The 21,904-nt window shown below is 36.5% G+C and overlaps 1 protein-coding gene across 5 annotated transcripts in view; it reads left to right on the forward strand.

The window, feature by feature from the left end:
• Positions 1-21,394, forward strand: part of PCGF3 (polycomb group ring finger 3) — a 55,700-nt gene extending 34,306 nt beyond the window's left edge. For all 5 annotated transcript variants that reach the window (XM_054003015.1, XM_054003019.1, XM_054003020.1 and 2 more), the window contains 8 exons: positions 1,299-1,416; positions 4,964-5,060; positions 8,796-8,851; positions 10,092-10,202; positions 10,704-10,792; positions 12,430-12,567; positions 14,538-14,618; positions 16,013-21,394. In XM_054003015.1, coding sequence (XP_053858990.1) covers positions 1,308-1,416; positions 4,964-5,060; positions 8,796-8,851; positions 10,092-10,202; positions 10,704-10,792; positions 12,430-12,567; positions 14,538-14,618; positions 16,013-16,060 — 729 coding nt within the window. In that variant the 5' untranslated portion in view covers positions 1,299-1,307 and the 3' untranslated portion in view covers positions 16,061-21,394. The remainder of the gene's footprint in view (positions 1-1,298; positions 1,417-4,963; positions 5,061-8,795; positions 8,852-10,091; positions 10,203-10,703; positions 10,793-12,429; positions 12,568-14,537; positions 14,619-16,012) is intronic.
• Positions 21,395-21,904: the final 510 nt, after the last annotated feature.

Genomic DNA, 21,904 nt, shown 5'->3' on the forward strand with positions numbered 1-21,904 from the left:
TTCTTAACCATGAAAACTGGAAGTCTTTCTAGTCTTTTTTGTGTAGGACAATGTAGATTTAAATGGATGGGTGTTGGATACGTTTCTCTACAGTTTACAGTGGAACATATGGTACCTCTCTGCACTGGAGTAGTTCAGATTGGTGTGGAAGTTTGCTGTTTGATAGTTCTTTTTTCTTAGTATCACTTCAATGAACATAGGGAAAAAAAAGATAACAAAATTAAAGATCAGACAACCTTGTTGCAATATTTCAGTGTGAAAATTGCGGAACACGTGTCACCATTCAAATTCTGAAATGTTTTCCAGACTGAGCTAGATGAAAACTAGTATTTGTGAGCCAGGGACAGTAAAATCACTTTAAAGGAAAACAGTGTAATTTGGTGACTTCTGCAGGGCAAGAACTAAATATAGTAGGTTGTAAGCAAGTATAGCCTGCTCTGTTAATTAACTAGAATGCTGGTCAAGTTCTTGTAACAGTACAATTTTCAAACTATTTTGAAAAAAATAATAACAGCTGTGTTTAAAATGTAGCAGTTTATTTGTTAAGGCATGGGGTTTGTGTGGTGTTTTCTCTCTAAGCAATTGGTGTTACTGCTAAAAAAAGAGCTTTTTCATTTTTGATTTCTAAATTTTTTTTTCCTTTTAAAGATGCTTATGCCATCCCAAGCTTAAAAGAAAGGAAAAATGTCTAGTTCAAGTTTTAGCACAACCAACTGCTCCTCTGCCAAAGAAATTATTTTAATCTGTAATGTAGTCTTCAATTAACGTGTGTTTAAATAGAAGCGATTTCAGAAGGTTTACTTTCCGGCCCCATTATTGAGAGACAGATTCAAAATTATGCTTTAACATAGTGCCACAAGGCAAACACTTAAAAGTGTGGTTAAACTGAACAGTTGCTTTGACTTTTCAATTGTCAAAACACTTTTGAATCTGAAATTACTTAGAAGATTTTCTTTCTCCACATTTTGTGAGTTGTCCGTCATTAGTAGACTGAATATGATGACTCATGTTACCAGGATTATAGGGTTTCAACTTAAATCTGAGTCTGTTTGTTGGTAAAGGAACTTACTAGTAGAATACTGGAAAGGCAATTTTCTATGCTCTTGCAGCACTGGCTTGCAAAATAGTGTGGGGTTTACATTGTTTAGTTTGTGTGAAGTGACATAAAAGTTAGTGCCACCACTGTGCCCTCACATCTGTGTACATTGTACAAAAGTCTGAAGCTGGTTTAGCACAAGTTAATCATTTATTCCAAAATGGCTACAGCTATGTTACTTTGTGATACATCTCTTCCACAGACACCAAAGATGCTAACAAGGAAGATTAAGCTTTGGGACATTAATGCCCATATAACTTGTCGTCTGTGCAATGGGTACCTGATTGATGCTACTACTGTAACAGAATGCTTGCATACTTGTAAGTAGAAATATAATTAAGTTAAAGTTGCTGACTTGGTTTCTGTTTGTTTTTTTTTTTTTTTTTAAACTTGATATGCAACATGTTGTAATGGTTTTCAGTTGAAATTTAAAATAGCTATTGTGCATCAGCCAAAAAGAATGTACTTTACTAGACGGCTTTTCTTTAACAGATGATTTGCTTTTTTAACAAAGCAAATGGAGGGAACATTAAAGCTGTGCTGCATAAACTTGAAGTCAAATACAATTAGTGGTAATGTAAATATTCAAGAATTCAGTCTGTCTTCATGCTAAAGGAATGTGGAATACCTAGTTCTGTCTTCTGTGACAGTAGCATATGTTCTCCACCTGGAGCCTTTCAGATGTTTCTTTCTCTCCCATTCCTCTGCAGAAAACAGAGTAGTTTATCAATAACGAATAAGTATGTTGTATTGTATCCTAGAAATAAGCTTGTATTCCAAAACACTGTGATAAAGTAGTTGTTCGTTGATAAGTTACTCCGTGAATTTCTATTTTCATGTAAGCAAAGTATGACTTAAAACCTTGCAATCCATCCCATGTTTTAAAATTGTTCTGCCACAATATTTATGTTTATTCTGATAAAGCTAGTAGGTTGTTTAATTAGCTTAATGACTTAGTCCTAAATTTTCTTGACAGCAATAATTTGGTGACTGTGTCTTTATCATAAAACAAAAAGCGTTAGCACCTTTTATATCTGACAAAGGGAAAGGGCAATGCTCATGATTTGTCAGTGATTATGGTTTTTATTATATTCCATTTAGAAGCTCTGATTATCAGCCTTGATAAATTTGTTGCACTTGTCATACTTCATGTCATTCTAAATATCCTCATAGAATCTAGGATAGTAGAAGGGTTTGTTCCATGATTCCAAGAATCACAGAATGGTCCTAGAATCTATGTTCAATCCCCTGGCCGTGGGCAGGGTCAGCATCTACTGGATCGTGTTGCTCTAAGTCCCATATAGCCCGGCCTTGAATGCTTCCAGTGATCACAGCTTCTTTGCCAGTTACCCTCACAGTAAATAATTTCTTTCTAATATCTAATTTGAACCTATCTTCCTTCAGTTTGAAGCCATTCCCCCCCTTTTCCTGTCAGTACATGGCCCTGTACAAAATTCATCTCCATCTGTGTTGTCGTACCCTTCAACTTTTGGAAGACTGCTTTAAGGTCTTTCCAGAGCCTTCTTGCTTCCTGTCTCAGTTTCTGTAGTATTGTTTTCAGAGCTAGACTTAGTTTTGCCCAAATTTCTTTACTGCTGCTAGTTAGAAGAGCGTATCCAAAATGAGTATCATAAAAAGTTAACATAGCTGACAGAGAACTAGAGAGAGGTCATTTTTTATTGTTCTTTAAAGATAAAACAAAACCTCACAAATACCCCTCAGCCGATATCATCCGCACCATCTCTTATATTTGCTTGTGGAGGGGAATACGTAGATCCACAGCTCTACAGCACTTGCTGCAAGTCAGGAAATGCACCTTACTACCTTTTCCTGCTGCTTTTTCTGGGGTTTTCTTTGGCTTTTTTCTCCCTTATTTTGACAGTTTATATTTTATGTAGTTTATATTTTATTTTGACAGTTTATATTTTTATCTGTGCCCTGTAGAATTAGTTTTGTGAGAAGAGGCACAGAGTCCTGTCTTTTTAACAAAACTTCATACATGTTGGCATTGTTTGTATTGTGTAAGATAATGCTAATAATGTACGTTCCTGGAAAAACATCCTAGCAAAATCCATCATGGAATTACTCTGTCTGTTGAGATAGTGAATTCTCTTCTAAATTATACCACCTTGAAATTTTCATTCTCTTCTACTCAGACTGTCTGTTCGATTTTTCTCTAATTTACTGATCTTCAGCCATTCAAAGACTCTTCAGTATTAGATGAAGTTCTTGAATCCTTTAGTGAAAGTAATTTGGAGGACCAAGGCCCGTCCTCTGGAGGAACAGGGCAAATTTTTGTAAAACTGTATTTAGGAGAAAGCAAAGTGTTTTCGCTTTCTTTCCTACTTATTTCTCTGCTGTGGTTTTAGTTTGCTGGTAACAGGTAGGCCAGTAAGTCATTTGCTAAAAACTTCACTAGTAGTAACTAAAAAAAAAAGCCTTAAGTCTTATTTTAGTTTGTATCTGTTCCTTGATTAAACTTCCAGGCTAGATGATATATGCAGGTCTTGTTAAACTTTGTGTTTATAATGTCAGTTTCGTTAGTGTTTACATGTGAAAGCTGTCCTTTTGTGTTATGAAAGGGAAAACCTCACATGAAACATATCATCTTCTGAATACATCAGGATGATAAACGGGCGACTTGAACTAGACACAGAAATAAAAAAAGTCAAGAGAAGTGAAACTGTTAAAATAAAAAAGTGAGCATTAGCCTTGCCTGTTCCTGTTGTGATTAAACCTTTCTGATGTGTTTAAGAGATCTGAAAATGTACAGCTCAGTTCATGTCCACAATCAATGCCTGTATATCTGGATAAACAGAGATCAAAAACCTGGAAAACCAAAGTAATGGAAAATTCTAGAAATAATATTGTTTCAGACCATAGAATGATTTCAGTGTTGCCTGTCCATTACTCAAAAGACTTCTAGTTTTAGGAGAGTTTATAATCCCAACCTGACCCCAGAAAAAAGAACCTAGATGGCTGCAGCACAATTCATAAGGCATCTAGTGGCATTTATTTGGATGCTGTGCTCAGACTGAAACCTGCCAGAACATTAGCTAACTTGTGATCAGTTCATTTTAGGAGGGGTTAGTGGTTACCTAGTCCAAGCTGGAAGATGTGCTAATATGGGATGATGTTTTAGATATCACAGTATGCTTTGGGTTGGAAGGGACCTATAAAAGTTACCTAATGCATCACCACTGCAATGGGCATCAAGTTGCTCAGAGTCCTTGGTGAAGCTGTGCTGGCTGTCTGGAGTCACCTCCCTGTCCTCCACATGCCTTAGCAGAGCTTCTAGGAAGATCTACTCCATGATCTTCCCAGGCACAGAGTTAAGGCAGACAGGTTGGTGATTTCCAGGTCTCTCCCTTTATACCACTTCCTAAAAGTGGAAGCAATGTTTCCCTTTTTCTAGTCACCAGGGATTTCACCTGACTGTCAGGACTATCTCTGTTATTCTTTTTGTGTGTTGCCATCACACACACTTGTTCTGTATGTGGCCGTGGTCAAAGCAAATACGTTTTGTTTAGTATCTTAATGGCAAATAGTTCCTGTAATGTCATCCATGCAAACTGAATGTTGACCCGCTAGAAATTGTTCTAGTAAATTTTGAAGTGATATTTTGTTTTGGATACTGTGTTTTGATAGGTGTGGATGCTTTAATTCTAGTGCATCCTTTTCCTGTATCAGGAAAATTTATGAAAGGTACTGGAAACTGTATTCTGCAAGATTAGACATCATGCACATATGATATAGAAAAATGAACTTCATGTGAATGTCAGTAATGTGCATTCTGTGACTGTATAAAACCAGACTTCTCTTATGCTACTTTTATTTCTTTTTAATTGTGAATGTCTTTTTTACTAGTCTGTAGAAGCTGCCTAGTGAAATATTTGGAGGAAAATAACACCTGTCCAACCTGTAGGATTGTTATACATCAGAGCCACCCATTACAGTATATTGGGTAAGTATAAAAGCAGAAATGCAAGTAAAGTAGCTTCACTCTAGACTGGTTCATCCCTTTTGATACAGTACAGCTTCTCTCAAAATTTTCATTCTTGCTTATTATTAACATGCTGATGCATGTTAAACATTGAAAAAGAAGTATGAAGGAGATTGAGCAGGAGATACAGGATGAAACTTCAGCTATGAGTTTGCATGGCCTTAGAATGGCAGCTTGTCCCAGACCTACAAAAAAGTGAACTGTATACTCAAATGTTTAATTTCTGTGTGATTTTTAATGGGATATAGTCATTCTTCATTTTGTATGCTTGGGTTGTAAAAATTATATATATGAAACATTTGTAGGAATTACAGTTTTACAAAATTATCAAAAATCAGTCTCAGTTGAACAGTGCTTTTCAGTGTCTGACAGTAATAAGAGAAATAATTTTCAGCTTTATTGTTCAGTTAATCTTTCAAAGGTCTACTTAGGTTGTAGGAGCAGATAAAATGTCATAGAATCATCATAAAATGGTTTGGGTTGGAAGGGACCTTTGAGATCATCTAGTTCCAAAAACACTGCTGTGGGCAGGGACACCTTTTACCTAGACCAGGTTTCTCGGAAGTTCCATGAAGCCTGGACTGAACCTCATCCCCCCTCCCCTTTCTGGGTGTGGGGTATGCACAACTTCTCTGGGCAACCTCTTCCAGCCTTGCCACTCTCACTGAAGAATTTCAACCTATTATCTAACCTATATCTGTCATCTTTTAGTTTAAAACCATTCCCCCTTATCCTATGACTACATGCCTGTGTAAAAAGTCTATTTCCAGCCTTCTTTTGGTTTCCCTGCATCTACTGGAAGGCTGCTCTGAGGGTTCCCTGCAATCTTCCTTCTCCAAGCTCTACAGCTCCAACTCTATCAGCTTGTCTTCACAGATGAGGAGGTCCATCCCTCTCATCAATTCCTCTGGACTCAGTCCAACAGGTCCACGTCCTTCTTATTTGAGGGCCCCAGAGCTGAAAGCAGTGGTCTAGATGGGGGCTTCTGCAGGCAGAGTAGAAGGATAGAATCACCTGCTTCCATCTGCTGCTGAGTTTCTTTTGATGCAGCCCAGGTTGCAGTTGGCTTTCTGGACTACAAGTGCACATTGCCAGGTCATGTTGATTTTTCCATTTGCTAATACCCCCAAGTCCTTCCCCTCAGAGCTGCTCTCAATCACTTCTCTGCCCAGCCTATATTTGTGCTTGGGATTACCCCAATCCAGGTGCAGGACCTTGTGGAACTTTGAGCTTCACATGGACCCACCTCCTCAGCATTCCTTCCTTCCAGCATGTCCACTGCCCCACACAGCTTGGTGTCACTGGCAAATTTGCTGAGGGTGCCCTCAATCCCACTGTCGCTGACAAAGATGTTAAACAGTGTTGGTCCCAGTACTGGCCCCGAGAGACAGCACTTGTGACTAATCTCCTCTTGGACATTGAACTGTTGATCACAACTCTTGAGTGCAGCCATCCAGCCCATTCCTTCTCCAACAAGCACTGCATTAGTCAAATCCATGTCTCCAGTTAGGGACAAAGCTGTTGTGCAGGACAGCATCAAATGCTTTGCACAAGTCCAGGTAGATGCCATGACTCACCCTGTCCTCATCCACTGTCTCTGTAACCTCATCATAGAAGACCACCAAATTTGTCAGACACGGTTTCCTCATAGTGAAAGCCATGCTGGCTGTTGCCAGTCACCTCCTTATTTTCCATCTGCATTTGCATAGTCAAATTGCATGTTCACTAAGTATTTTTTTGGGTTTTTTTCCCCCTTTTCTTGTCAGAAAATGCATTCTCTTTCTTTTTATTTGAATGCTTTCTTTCCATTTTACTCCTGCTGATGAAAATACATGGTAATGGTGTGCCTGCATTAGCTGTTGCCTATCAAGTAGTGTTTTGTCTTCCATTATAAAGAACTTTTGTTTGTTCATAGCATTTTTCAATGTGCCTTTCTCACTTCCATAACAATATCTGAAACAATGGTTTTATCAAATGAGTCTGATTGCTGTTCTACAGAAAACTGTCAATGTTCTATACACACTTATATTGCTCAAGCTCATCCTTATTCAGGAGCCTGAAACTAAGTATGCTGTATCCACATTTATATAATACACTCATACTCCTGTAATTAAAGGGACAGGTACATGCAAATAGGCAAGAATGAATAAATGACATGTAAGACAATATGTTTGCCCTGGTTCAAAAACCTGTTTTTTGTGCAAAAAGGGGCCAGGAAACAACATGATATTGACAACAGCTAGAAGGCAATTTGTTATTTGTTTTTTATTGTTGAATACACTTTAGCTTAAGTAAGCTGCTTAACCTAGTTGTAAAATATTGCCCCACTGAAACTGAAACAGTCTTTGTCCAGCCTACTTTTGGATATATTTATTTATCTTTTTTAAAAAATAATTGACAGTCTGGAGTTTCACAAGGTGTTTGAAAATGGAAATTTAAACTCCTATTCATCTCTGTTCAAAAAATAGGTAAACCAAATGTGTCTCCTTGTTTACATTTCTAAATACTGTTAAATAGCATCATAGAATCTTAAATTCTTTGGGACCTTAAAGATCATCACCCCCAAATTGTCACGTCTCATTTAATGGTGATGTCTTACTTACATATTTTTGTTCAAATAATTTTGGCAATGTGTATGCAGTCCATATGTGACACTTCATAATCCCAGCCAGTACAAATGGGATTGCTACTGGTGAAAATGACATTAATTTAGGATAAGTGATATTCTTAATCTTGTTGTAGTGCTACTTAGAATATTGTAATTACTCTTTGTAAATGTCTTGATTTGTCACCATTTCTGTACTTGGTTACTGATCTCCACTGCTGTGAAGTGCTCATGTCAGGTGATGAGAAGCCTGAGACTAGTCTTGTAAGCCTTTTCTGTTCAAGTCCGAATCAGGACTTGATACTGCAGACACTTTGGAGGTAATGACATTGCAGCAGCCAAGGCAGACACTTGAAGTGCTTTTTATACTATTTCTTAATTGTAATTTAATGTAATATTTAATTTTTTTGAGATCATAACTTATTTTAGACTAGAACAGAATTTTTCTAGGTGAGCTGGGGATTAAAGTTTAGAATCTTAACTGGCCCTACAGTTCTACTTGCAGTGGGATTATTACCTTTTTTTCATTTGAGCCACACTACCTCTACAGACTACTTAGCTATGTTTCTCACAGTTACTTTGTCCTTTTTTTAAAAAAAAGTAAAATTTAGTTGTTGTGGTCTTCTTCAGTGAACTGGTCTCATGGATTTTAGAAGAATCCTAGTAACGATAACTAATGTAGAAATGTGAGAAATTAGTCTATAGGGGTGAGAAACAAGCTATTATTGATTCTTTTGTAATAAAAATTAGTTTATCTCTAAGTGAAAAAAGAATTTTAGATTATTGCTGACATACTTGTCTTGGTGCAGAAGGACATACTCAGTGGGGTGAATTCTTCTACAGCCTAGTCTTTCTCAAACTTCCATTTGTTTTCTGTCTTAGCTTGTACTTTTTCATAATTTCTTTGTGTTGGTGTTCTTTCTGGTTTGATAGAAATACTGATTGAGAAGTAAAATTCTTCTTAGGTGAATTTAGAGATTTTTGCATATGGTTAGTACTGGAACTTTTTGAAGAGAAATGTTTTCAATCAAGATCGTGAACTTAAGCTTTTGATTTTGTTTTTGGTTTTTTGTTGTTTTTTTCCTTGCTAGTCATGACAGAACAATGCAAGATATTGTTTACAAACTTGTGCCAGGCCTCCAAGAAGGTAAGTTGTGGTGTGACCTTTTTAAAGGTCAGTTTGCACACACTTCTTTGATACTAAAAATAAAGAAAGTTTCAAGTGATGAAAAAAGGGGCGGGGGGGCAACTGAGAAAAAATATAGTGGAAAATCAGACTCTTTCACTTGTGTAATTTTTAGCAATTAATTTAATTTCATACCTGTACTAGCAGCAACTCAGTGTGGGGGTGGTGGGAGGCAATATGGGATGTTTCTTCCAAAAGCAGAATTACGTAAAGCAGAACAGTCATTCAGCTTTTGAATGTTGCCATATCATAACTCTAATTTGTTTTTGTTAAACTGTATACCTGTTGTGCAAGCTTTCTAGAATTCTCAGAGGTAAAATGCAATTTTAAAATGCTTTTGGTTTCTGCTATTTTGAGAGTTCTTTCTTATTAGAGAACTTTCAATTACTGTTTTCATAATCCTCTTTGACACTAGATCTGTTAAACTAAAGAAATACTTTGTAAATATTGCTCAGTGCTTTTTGTCTCAATGTATGTTAAAGCTTTCATTTAAATGGAGTATTTTAATCTATTGAAGCTGCTTTTTAACCAGAGCATTTTCAAATATCAGTGTGATTAAACAGGTACTTAAAAATTATTTTTGGGATATTGAAAATCAGAACCATGAATAAAAATTCAAAAGCAGTGTTTTGACTGAAATACGGTCATATTCAAAATGGGGAATATTCAAAATTAGCTGCTAATTTAAAATTAGTATTTTAAATTCCATCTCATTCTAGCAGTAATAATATAGTAGTAACTATACAGATAACTTTATGCTTTTGTAATTCTGAAAAATAAGACCTGGATGTCTGAGAATCTGCTGTGGGAAACCTGGTGTTGAGCTGGTAAGGAATCCTAGTCTGAATGTGAGTGTGAGGGGTGTAGCTGTGAAGGGGCTTCAGTCTCAGCTTAGGTGGTGTGAATGTGACTGCCAGAGTGGCTCCTGGATGGTCAGACAGGTTTCCTTAACAGCACTCTTACTACCTTATTACATATAGTAATAATAATATAGTAGTAATTATACAGATAACTTTATGCTTTTGTAATTCTGAAAAATAAGATTAGACATAACTTGATGCGATAGGAGGGATAGAAGACAGTAAATAATGACACCACCACCACTTGTTGGCAATCCTTAAGTGGGAAGGGATTTGGAATAACTTCATAAATATTGCATTAGAACTTTATTATAGGGATTAATATTTGCAATTTTAAACAGCGGAAATGAAAAAGCAAAGGGAGTTTTATCACAAACTGGGCATGGAAGTTCCAGGGGACATCAAAGGGGAGACATGTTCTACAAAACAGCATCTAGATTCTCATCGAAATGGTAAATAGTCCTTTATTTATTCTGTCTTTGGTGGGTGACATAGAGTAAACTGATAAACAGATCTGTTGTGAGTATGTGCCCAGTGGGTATATTACAGTCATAATTGTTTCCTAACAGTGAGGAATAGAGTCAGCATAGGATTGTTGCCTTGTCCGTTATTTGTGCACAGAATTTTTGGTTTTAGCTGTTAATAGCATGTTGCTTGTGGCAAAAGTTGGTCTCCATAGTAGTGCCCACATGGGAACTGTGAAATGACCCAGCCTTTGGGCTGCTAGCAGCTGAACTCCATAGGTGTTCTCTTTCATGTCATGGGCTGTTGCCTCCAAGTGTTGCTTGAGCCGATAAGCACAATTTGGGAATAGCAAAGCTTTTTCTATACTGCGGTCCTGAAATGTGCTGTTTTAATTGTATTAGCACTGTAAGCTGCTGCTGAGTATATCTGGGGTTTATATATGAAAATAATATATATGTATCCCATATATCTGGGCTTTTTTATCTAAGGTGAAACTAAAGCAGATGAAAATATAAATAAAGAAACTTCAGAAGAAAAACAGGAAGAAGATAATGACTACCATCGAAGTGATGAACAGGTGGGCTCATAGGGCATGCTCTAGTTTTATCTTGTGTTTTAGCTGTTGTGTTTTGGAAAGGTAACTTTGATAATCTAAAAGAGAAGAAAATAAGCTTCTTTCAAGCTACTTTTTCTGTTCTCTGATACAAACATGTTGCAGTTTGGGCAATGCTTTTTTGTAAGCATGAGGTTTTACCTTTGGCTTTTGGCAGGAATAGAGAATATGTTCAAATTTTTATGCAAATGTCTTTATAGTTCTGACTGTTTATGAGTCTTCAAAGTTTGCTGTCAAACAAATTCATGTAATCTTCCACCTTCTACAGGAGTGTACCCCAGTGTTACCATGATACGTTAATGTATTGATAATTAGGAAATACACTGAATGTGTATTGATAATTAGGAATTAAACCTCTGGCACTGTTAACACATTCAGTGCAGTTAGCTCAGGATGCAGTTGCAGTGAGAGCTGCAGGCTGAGCTCTGGATGAGAGCCAGAGGCAAGAGGCCATGAACTACCGACCCTTGGCACAAGAAAGGGCACAGGGACCTGTGGCACCAGCCTGGGGACTGGACACTGAGACACAGCAGGAGCTGAGACCCCCAGACTTTGGTGCTGTGAGGGTACGAAAGCCCAGGGGTTCCTTTGTTCAGGGCCCCTTCTCAGGGGCACCAGCCTGAGCTGTTGTTATTTATTTACTGCACCATGATTAGCTATTTGAAGGACCTGGATGTCTGAGAATCTGCTGTGGGAAACCTGGGGTTGAGCTGGTAAGGAATCCTAGTCTGAATGTGAGTGTGAGGGGTGTAGCTGTGAAGGGGCTTCAGTCTCAGCTTAGGTGGTGTGAATGTGACTGCCAGAGTGGCTCCTGGATGGTCAGACAGGTTTCCTTAACAGCACTCTTACTAACTTACTATATATTTTGTTTTCAGCCTTTAATACTAAGTCAGTATTAGCTCCTGTATCATAAAAATATCATAAAAGCAGGGAAGCCCACTGTTAAGTTCTAAACACAAAGCTTGTTTGAAGGTGAAAACTCCTTTGGTATAAACAAGCCATACCTTTTATGTTTTCTGATTATGTGTGTCCAGAGTAACTTTAGCTTGGGTTAATTTTCCTCTCAGTTGTCATGTAAGAGAATTTTCAAAGGGATTGTACTTGTACAAGCATACCATCACAAAGGGTTTAGACAGTAATGAATAGCTGGATGGGAAAAGAAGTGAGAATTGGAAATACTTGTCATATCACTTGTATTCGTTCTTTTTAAACATACTAAAATTAAACTAGATTAGCAGTTGCATTAACTGTAAGAAATTAAGTTAGAAGCAATCATTAAGAATTGACAATGGTTTTCTTACTGTTTTCTTGCTCTAACTTTTAACATATGGTCCTCTTAAGCTATTGACAACCTATGAATTTGGACTGAAGCAGCCTTGTTCCAACATCAAAAATTACTACTTGAACATTTTTGTCTTATTACTTACCCCTCAGCTTATGAAATCTTAGAAAATGTGATTTTCTTAATAGGCGTTTCAGTTTAAAGAACACTAGTACTGTAGTTCACTATATTGGATTAATAAAAACTACATGTGGAGTACATAAGGGGGACTGCAGAAAATTATTGCAGCCAACTCTTGATTTTTTGCCTGTTCCTGAAGGTAAGCATCTGCTTGGAGTGCAATAGCAGCAAACTGCGTGGATTGAAACGAAAATGGATTCGTTGCTCTGCACAAGCAACAGTCTTGCATCTAAAGAAGTTTATTGCCAAAAAACTCAACCTTTCTTCCTTTAATGAGGTAATATTTTAATTTTAAAAAATAAGCTTACAGATATGAGAACTTGAAAGGGGTGAGTTTGTTCCTTTGCAAAAGGATGTCTTTTATTCTGATTTTATTTTCAGAAAACAGAAGTATACACTGCTTCTTGAATTATATGTTATATACTGATTTTCTTGTCCTTTCTTGGGTCTGTACAGGACTTTCCACTTAGTTTGCAGTGCATCTTTTCATGTGCATTTATAGATAGTTGAGCAAAAAGGCTTGGTTGTGTGCTTCCACATGTGTTGAAATGGACTCTGGCAAGATGATTTGTTTGGTAGATTGTAGTTGAGTTTATCCCCAGCGTTTGCACTCTACAGGGGCCAGACAGAAACCAACACTTCAACACTGAAGCCTAGTTGAAGAGAAAGCAGCACAAATACATTGTTCTTTTCTGTGCTCTTAGTGAAACTCAATCTGAAGTTGCTGCCTACCACAACCAGTCTTTGCAGGGTATCATGGGAATAATTTAAGTTGAAAGGTACAGAAGGAAAGGCAATATTTTGAACTTCTCCTAGACCAGATTCAAAAATTAAAAGTGGCAAACTTTGAATATAGCCCCTGTTTATCACTTGGCTGGATCTTGGTAACAGTTTCTGGACATCTCAGTTGACTCTCGGTGTGACATCTCTCAATTCCATATTATGACACCCATTCACTGAATTTTATTAAGACATTTCATCCAAATCAGATCATCTGCTTTCTAGACCAGTGTGTCAACACCTTGCTGCTCGAACTTGTCAACAGCCAATTTGCATCTCTGTCACTTTTCCTTCATAGCTTCTGTACACTTCAAACTAACACTCTCTTTATCTTATGGTTCAAGTATATCCCCAAACTCTGCCAGTCTTCTTGAAACAAAACCATGTATCCCGTCTTGTCCTCAGCTAGCTCAGAGGTGGTTGATTCCTGGCTTTAGCCCAGCAGCCACATAGCTACAAGGATTGTTCAAAAGGTTTTTTTTTAAATATATTCTTTTGGTAATATATTTTAATATATTCTTTGGTATATGTAAGCCCTCCAATGCAGTGTGCCAAGATGTGACTTAAAAATCTACTTCTTTCTACTGAACTTTCCTGGAGTACTGTTTATTTCTTTGTTACCCCTTTCTGCCTTCTTAAAAAGTACATAAATGGTTGTGTAATTGTTGTACCAGTACCAAGTAACATAGAAGGAAAATTTGAGCTTGTAATTACTTGGTTGCTTGATACAGACTATTCCAGGTTTGAGTTACTGCCATGTAAGTAGACTGCATGCACATTCAGACCTTTCTGGGCTATGGAGTAAAGCATTGTAACATAAGCCACCTTGGTGGAACTTGCTGTTTTCATACATATTCCCTGTTTTTAGTTCAAGTTCAGATATTGTAGTTCAGCTGATTAGTAGTCATATGATCCTCCTGCTTTTATGTTGAGATCTTCCCTGTTTCTAATATCAAGATTTTTAAAGCAGAGATAGAAAACAAAAAATACTTGTTGAGTATCTGTAAAACCCTGTAAATATAGCATATAAGTATATGGCAGACAGTGTTTTTTAATAAAAGTCTGTCCTTGTAACAATGCTACCTGACTGGTGTTAGCTAAAAAAAAAATCATAGTATGCTAAATAACAGCTCTCTTTGATATTTTTGTCCCCTTGTTCATGTATTCAACCTTTTTAAAGGCATGTAAAGCTTTCAGGAAAGGACCTTAGTACTGCTTGGAAGATAAACATTAAATCAATATCATACTATATTTCTTAGGCAGGCATTGACATGGTCTTTCAGTTCTTTATGTTGAGAACAAATGTTATCTTTTCTTTCCTGGTATGATTTTTGTCTGCAGGGCAACTTCAGGATTACCAGCTCCAGTATCTTAAGAGAAGAAAGTCTTGTCATATGTGTAGTATTATGTGAAATATGTTTGGTGCACTGGGTCCCAATGAATTAACTGTCACCTTTATTTTGTCAGCTGGACATATTATGCAATGAAGAGATTCTTGGCAAGGACCATACGCTCAAGTTTGTAGTTGTTACTAGATGGAGATTTAAGGTATGACACAGTGATTCAATGTAAATCATGAGGTGGCCAAATAAAATTCTTATAAAATAGTGATAATTTGGAACTATACTGCGGTATACCTTTATAGAGGGTATTTTTATGAATATTTACTATAGTATTCTTAGATACCAAGTATTTATTTATTTGTTTCCAGTAAATGAAGGAAAGGAGAATTAAGTATTCATTGCAAGAGAAAAGAGAACACTGCATTAGCTGTCAAATTGTTATCAAGTCTGTCAGAGGAAGTAGAAGCTACAAAAAGTATTATTTTTAACCCCTTCAGGCAGTAAGAATGAATAACAAAACTGAACACTTAGGAGGGAAGTCAACACCGAAAAGAGTCAGTATATGTGTACATGGAATTACTGGAACTAGAAGTTTGTATTTGTAATGCAACAGCAACACATTCTGAGCATACAGTGTACACTGAGGAGAAATCACTCAGTGGCTTTGGATGCATATCTAGAAGAGGAGTAAAGAAGCATTTTTCTATCTTGGAATTGCAAAATAATTGACATGTGTAAGAGTCACAGGATAAAGTCAATGTGTGTTAAAAATACAGAAATGTCACATGTGGAATCTTGCTGGAATCTGTTTCATAGGGTGTTTCTGAATGACCTGGAAATGGATTTGAGTAGTTCATTACCAGTGCAGTGACATCATTGTCATTAATTTGGTTAGTGACAGATTGATGATAAAGTATTGGATGAAGTCTTTACAGTTCTGAGTGACAGACACCTGAAGTTGAATGTAGGTATAGATAAAAGGATATAATGCAAACGTTAGGGTTTTGTGGTGTAGCAAAGAGAACCAGACATGAGCATCAAACTGAATGTGCATCTGTACATTTTGCTCTTCACCTGTGAGAGATCTGTGTAATTGTGAGTCATGTGGAAAGCAGAACTGTAAACTGCCTCCCCAAGTGAAAGAAGTGGTGGATGTAAGATGGAACTGAGACATAGAAGGTCCAGAACAAACAAGCTGAAGTAGTTGTTTTTATGAGACACAAAGTCCATGGTGCAGGATGTTGTGGTTGTTAGAAGTTTGCCTATTCGTAAAAAAATCAACATATGCTTTCACAGAAGAGGAATCAAGTGAGAGCTGTTAAACGTGAGGTACCACATACTCTAATGCTGCTTTCTAGACATCTCTTACTTCAAGGAGTTTTCAAAGATAAACAGATCTGCTCCTGAGATAAAGGGGAAAGGGTTCTTTATCACTTGTTTGAGTCCCACAGATGACTTCTTTGTCTTGGTGAATTTTTGACAGATCAGATAGTGTTCTTGTCTTTAATTGAAGCTTTAGTTTATGACACAGAAGTTTTCCCTACTGAACAGATTAGTTCCAGATTTGTTTCTTAACTTACTGGTATTTCTGTCTTGCAGAAAGCACCTCTACTGCTACATTATAGACCCAAAATGGACTTGCTGTAAGGGAACTTTATTGTCCTTCTGGACAGAGCTTTTTGCAGAGACTATCATCTGGCACCTTCTTAGTGCATCACTAATCACATGACACAAACCAGCTGAATAATTTTGGAAGACTGGAGGGCTTTCATAGTGGGCTGTCCTGAATATTTCTTCTAGCGATGTGTCACCTAGACTTCTGGGCAGACAATATTTATACTTTTTTTGTATGGAAGAAAGAAGTTTCAACTCAGCATGACACTACCAGCATTAAGTTTACAGATACTGAAAACACTTCACAGTTCCATGTAGCTCCGCCTGATTTGTCTCTTACAGTTACACACAGAAAAAAGTTTGAGTGTTGTGGGGTGATATAAATATGTTGCTTTTGACACCAAGTTGCATTTAGTTACTTCTCGCATTCTAAATCTTTAAAAACTATATTTTTGCAAAGTGTTATTGTCTTATATAGTGTGCCTGATTGCATTGGCTTTATTCAAATTATTCTGTAGAGCATTGAACATACCTGATAATACAGCGACTGGTGATAATTTATTATGCTGCATTGAAAACTTAAGAAAATCTGGCAAACCAGTAAATTTGTCATTTTTGCCCAGTTATTGCTCTCCTCACCTTGTGTTTTAATAAAGTTTTGATACTTCTGTATACGTGCTAATTTGGTAAGACTAATAGAAATAGTTTCAGTTGATTTTAATGTGCTGTGATATATATTTTGGTATGGTATAATTTGCACCACGTAATGACAAATACTCACAAGTGCTAGATTTGTGAATTTCTTAAAAAATAAATAATTCTTTTGTATTTGTGGCTTGCAGAAATCAGTTTTTAATTTAGAGAAAATTTGCTATCACTAGCTATTGAAAAAGTGGCGCTTGGACAACTTTGAGAGTATTGCAGATTTTTCATTTCACTGATTAAAACTTACAGGCAGCTTTAAATTTCTTTAGCTGTTTTCTTATGAAACCATAGCGCTCTTAATGCAATTCCTAACTTACATAAGGTGGGGAGGAAGGGGAGTCAAGACAAGATTATTTTAGCACCTTTTGGCCTTAACTAGTAATTTTGCTTGCATCAGCCCTAATGGATGCTAGGTAATACACATTAATACATGTTTGGGTACATACATTTATATACACATGTAACTATGTATGTTATAGAAAGCACCCTCAATGGCACTTAGCAGGGCTCACTGCACTTTTTTTGTAAGGCTTTTGGAAAGAATTGACTTTTAAAAAACTGTAGTTGAAAGTGATTTCTGCAAGCTATATCTGCCATATATCATCCACAGTACAATTGTAAGAACATTTGTCTGGTGCAGGTGTGAAGTCACTGAAAACACTGTATTACTGCCAGCTGGAAATAGTTAACCTAATTTTTGGGAGAGTTTTCTTGTCAGCTGAAAATGCTAGTTGCTATTCCTATTATTAAACCCTGTTATTTTTTGATAAATTGTCTTAGGATAAGAAGCCCTGCTTCCTCTTGCTGTGCTCCTTTGCTTCTTCTGCTAGGAAGTGTTACTTGGTAACCGGAAGGTGATTCTATAAGAGATTTATCTAAGCATTTAAAGTATTCTTCCTCTTGATTTTTCAAAGCGTACCTTCCTCAGCACATTTCCCTTAATTTCCTCTCTGGAGTCTTCAGTTCTTCTTTCCCAGCTCTGCTGCTGCTTGTGCTTACCTTTGACAACAGGGCTCCTTTTTGATTACAGTCACAGATGTGAGTAGGAAGGAAATGAAAAAAAAAAAAAACAAAACTATGTGAGCAGAGAATGAAAGGGAGCCTCCTGAGTTGTGGAGTTGGAAAGGAGAGCCACACAAAGGCCACACATGCTGCTGGCCTTGCGGGTGAAAGTCTAAGATAACTGCATTTGAATGTTTAGGTTACACAGAACTCCACATCTGGTTCTTGTGTGGTGTTCGTGTGCATGTCTGTGATTCATGGAATCAAATTTGGCTCTGATTTTTGTCTTGCTGTTTCTGTATTTTCAGCTTTTTTTCTGTCTTTAGCATTACTTGATCTGGCAGAAAAGAACAAACAAGTTCATCTGTCTACCATTTTTAAAACTTTTCATGAAAGCAGTCTATGCAGGTGGTATGGATGTGTACACAAGCTGATATACTGGGCCTCTCTGGAGCTGTTTCTTACGTGATTGTTACTGTTCTAGTGTAAGTAAGAGTCTGGCTTTGCCACTGAGGTCCTGAGAATGTGGACAGGACTGTAAGGGTCCCAGCTCTGTGCACCCAGAGTATACACGCAGTGGCTGCACCTGATGTAGACATTAAACTAAAGCTGCCAGACAGCATTCTGATTAACCACCTTAATCAGAATATATATATATATATATATATACACACACACAAACAAAATTATATATACATATACACATATAAATGAGATCTGTCTACCTCAAGTGTGTGTACTGCAGAAAACTTTTGTATGACTAGATATTGATGCAGTGCTGTTAAAGTACTTTGGGATTTCATTTCTTTCTTGTGTACTTGAGCAACTGAGAAATTAATTACGAACACACAAATTCAGAAGCCTTTCAAATCTATCTCTTGCTGTAACAACTTACAATACAAAACGTATAAGTTTATAACCATATTTAGAATCACTTGAATTTGTTATGGTGCTATCAGTATATAGAAAACTCTGTTTATATGGATACATAAATTCAAGCCAATATTAATACCTATAGCTGGGGTTTTTGCTTGTAATTGTGTGTAACTGCTTTTGCAATGTGTTTAATCTGATAAAAACACACCAGTAAAAAAAAAAAAAAAAACAGGAAAAAACCCAGAAAAACAAAACAAAAAAAAAACCAAAAAAAGACCAAAAAAAAAAAAAAAAAAAAAAAAGAAAACCAAACAAAAAAACCCCCAAACCAACAAAAAACCCCAGAGTTACTTAGTTGTTTTTCTAAATCACATGTGATAACATCTTCACTACAAAAATTGCCCTCAGGAATGGTGTGACTGTATCTGTACCATACATTAGTCTCACTAAAAGACTACAGTGTAGAGCGAGGTCTTCTTTGGGTCAGAGCCTTGTTTAATTTCTGTGACACTTAAGAGACAATTTATATCAAGATTATATTGGGTAAAGTAACCCTGATACTATTGAAAATTGAACTGAAATTTGGACTTGGCCATAGATATTTCTTAGTCCTGATGAGGTCATGGTAGTTGATTTTGGGTTTTGTGAAGATGCCATTACTGTGAAGTAGTTTTTACAATTTCTTATGCTGGTAAAGAGTTGCAGTAAGGAAGTATCTTGTTGCATTATCCTCAGCAGCAGTGAGACTGATGAATCACCTGGGCTTAGAGTCTCATTAAGTATACTTTCATTAAAAATAAAGAATTCAGATAGAATATATAATATTGAATTTAAATAAGATTTGGGGGTTTAAATTTTAACTTTATAAAATTATTTATTCTATTTTAAGCCTTCTGTCTTATTTTACCATCCAAGTATCTTTGGTTTTAGTGGTCCAGCTTTATTTACATATAAATGGAAATTGTAAGATGTTTTTACAAGCTTCTTCCTTTTACATTGAGTTTGGCTAGCTTTCATTTGTATGTTTTTGTTTTGTATGGATAAAGAGCATTACTTATGCTTTTGTGCAATAGGTTTGAAACATGCATTTATTAGGCTTATGTTTAAATTGTATGTTTAAATGTAGCATCTATTTACCATTACATTTAAAAGGAATGTAGATGGCTTTTCTCACTTGTTCAAATGGAGTTTTATTTGGGGCTGTTATTTGGGGGTGGGCGTGTGTGTTTTATGCTTTGTTCCATTTTTTATTCCAAGAGTGAAATGGGGGATTTAAAATTTCTGTAAGTACAAGAACTATCTGTCAGCAATATTTTAAAATAAACGATCTTGCAAGAAACCTTAATGTGAATTGTAGAAGCAATCAACAAGACTTGCAGCCTATCTGAAAATGTTTTGTGCCATTGTTAGGTCTGGTATATTTGTGTACTGTCACACCTGGGAATATTTTTTTCTACTGGTTGTGCAATAGTATACACAACACTGTCACTCAGGAGATATGGGACCGTAAAAAACATCAGACTACAGCTATGATGGTGCTATTTTTTCCAATAGGCTATGAGCCTTTGAAAGCTTATCTGGCTCTTACTGTCTTTATAACAACACAGTCCTAGGGGATTTACAGGTTTTACAGATTTTTTTTTTCTACTAGATGATAAATATAACTTGCTATTTTACAGCATTCTGCATATTACATTGAGATAAATATAATAGGAAAAAGCCAACCAGTCTGTACATCAGTGAGATGAATCTTAGATACACATTTTGTACAGAAGGCTTTACTGAACAGAAAAATCAAGTTTCTACTTTTCCTCAGGTAATCACTTCAGTTTGGATGTTTCACTGAAACCATGAATGCAATTTTAGTTAGTCTGCCTAAAGTTGGTAACAGAACTTGTTTCACACACAAGTCTCCCTACATAAGATATAATTAGTTGTTACTTGGATCTTGAGATCCGTTTTTGAACAAAAAGCTGCAGAGAACAACACTAAAGAACATGGAACAATGCTTCAATCTCTGCGCTCATCAAAACTTGCAATCAGGACAAAAATTACTTAGGAACTTGACTCTTGTGGCAAGTCAACAGGTAATGTTTTACCTGTTTATTTGTATACAAATTAAAGGTATGACTCTACCATTTGTTCCATATTTTATCCTACTCAGAGTGTTTTGGAAATCTTTTGAAGCCACAATGACCTGTCCATGTCCTGGAGGTAGGGTAGGAACTAAATGTCCAATTCTATGAACATTTACATTGGTAACTTTACTAATAACCCGGATGGTTCCACAGAAACCAATGGGATCATTCATTCAAACAGAGGTATGGCTGAAGGAAGAACTCCTGAGTTTTGAGTACTGATATTCAACTATTTTTGTTATTTCTGTTTGAAACAGAAAGTATTGGTTTGATGGAATCTTTAATTCAAGTGACTTATGTGAACAAAAGGAAAGTTTATTCTTTCCTTCTGCAAACAGGATCATTTTGCAGTTAAGGGACAATTAGCCAGTACAGCCACTAAGCCTTTTATCCTCATATATGGCATAATAAAGATTCTGTAACCGTCAGAGTGTAAAACCATATTTTTGGCTTAGCTTCATTTAAAAGTTTACAATTTTTTATGCTTTGTGTTGCTGTGTAATTTCTGTACTACTGGTGGCTAGTTTTGTCTGAATAAGCCTTTTGGGGATTAATGCTTAATGTTTTGATTTTATGATAGTGAAGCTTGTATCCAGTGTTTTGCCAATGAATATTATATGCTTGTTAATAAAAGCAGAGAAACTAACTGAAATGCTGTGAGGCTGAAAGTTTTTGTCCCATTCTCTCCTGGAAACATAAGGAGCTAACAGTCATTGTATCACTGAATAAATGCAGTGTGACTGAAGCAGAGGTGGTGTCGCATTGCACTGTCATAAAATCTGCCTTTTACTCAAAACAGAAGGATGGCTTAAAGTATTACTCCACTGTAATGTCTGTGGTAAGTGTGTGTCAAGTAACTGCCAGATAGGAAATAAAGTGGCTTCAGTCACCAAGAGGGAAAGCAGCATTATCCTGGTGTCTTTATGTACTTGGATAAAAAGGTACTTTCCTGACTTGTATGTGTTCCTTTCAACCTTAACCTTACCCTGGTTGAGACATTAACAATGCAAAACAGATGCTACAGTAGTTGAATTTCTTGCAGCATCTGCATTACATGCAGCATCTGCATTACAGTAATGCAGATGTTTAGCTTGTGAACTGCTCTACATGCTGAGAGGACAGTATCTTTACTTATGCTCTTGGCTTGTTAGGAACT

This window comes from Vidua macroura, chromosome Z (assembly GCF_024509145.1).
Source record: "Vidua macroura isolate BioBank_ID:100142 chromosome Z, ASM2450914v1, whole genome shotgun sequence".
NCBI classification, from domain to species: Eukaryota; Metazoa; Chordata; class Aves; order Passeriformes; family Viduidae; genus Vidua; species Vidua macroura.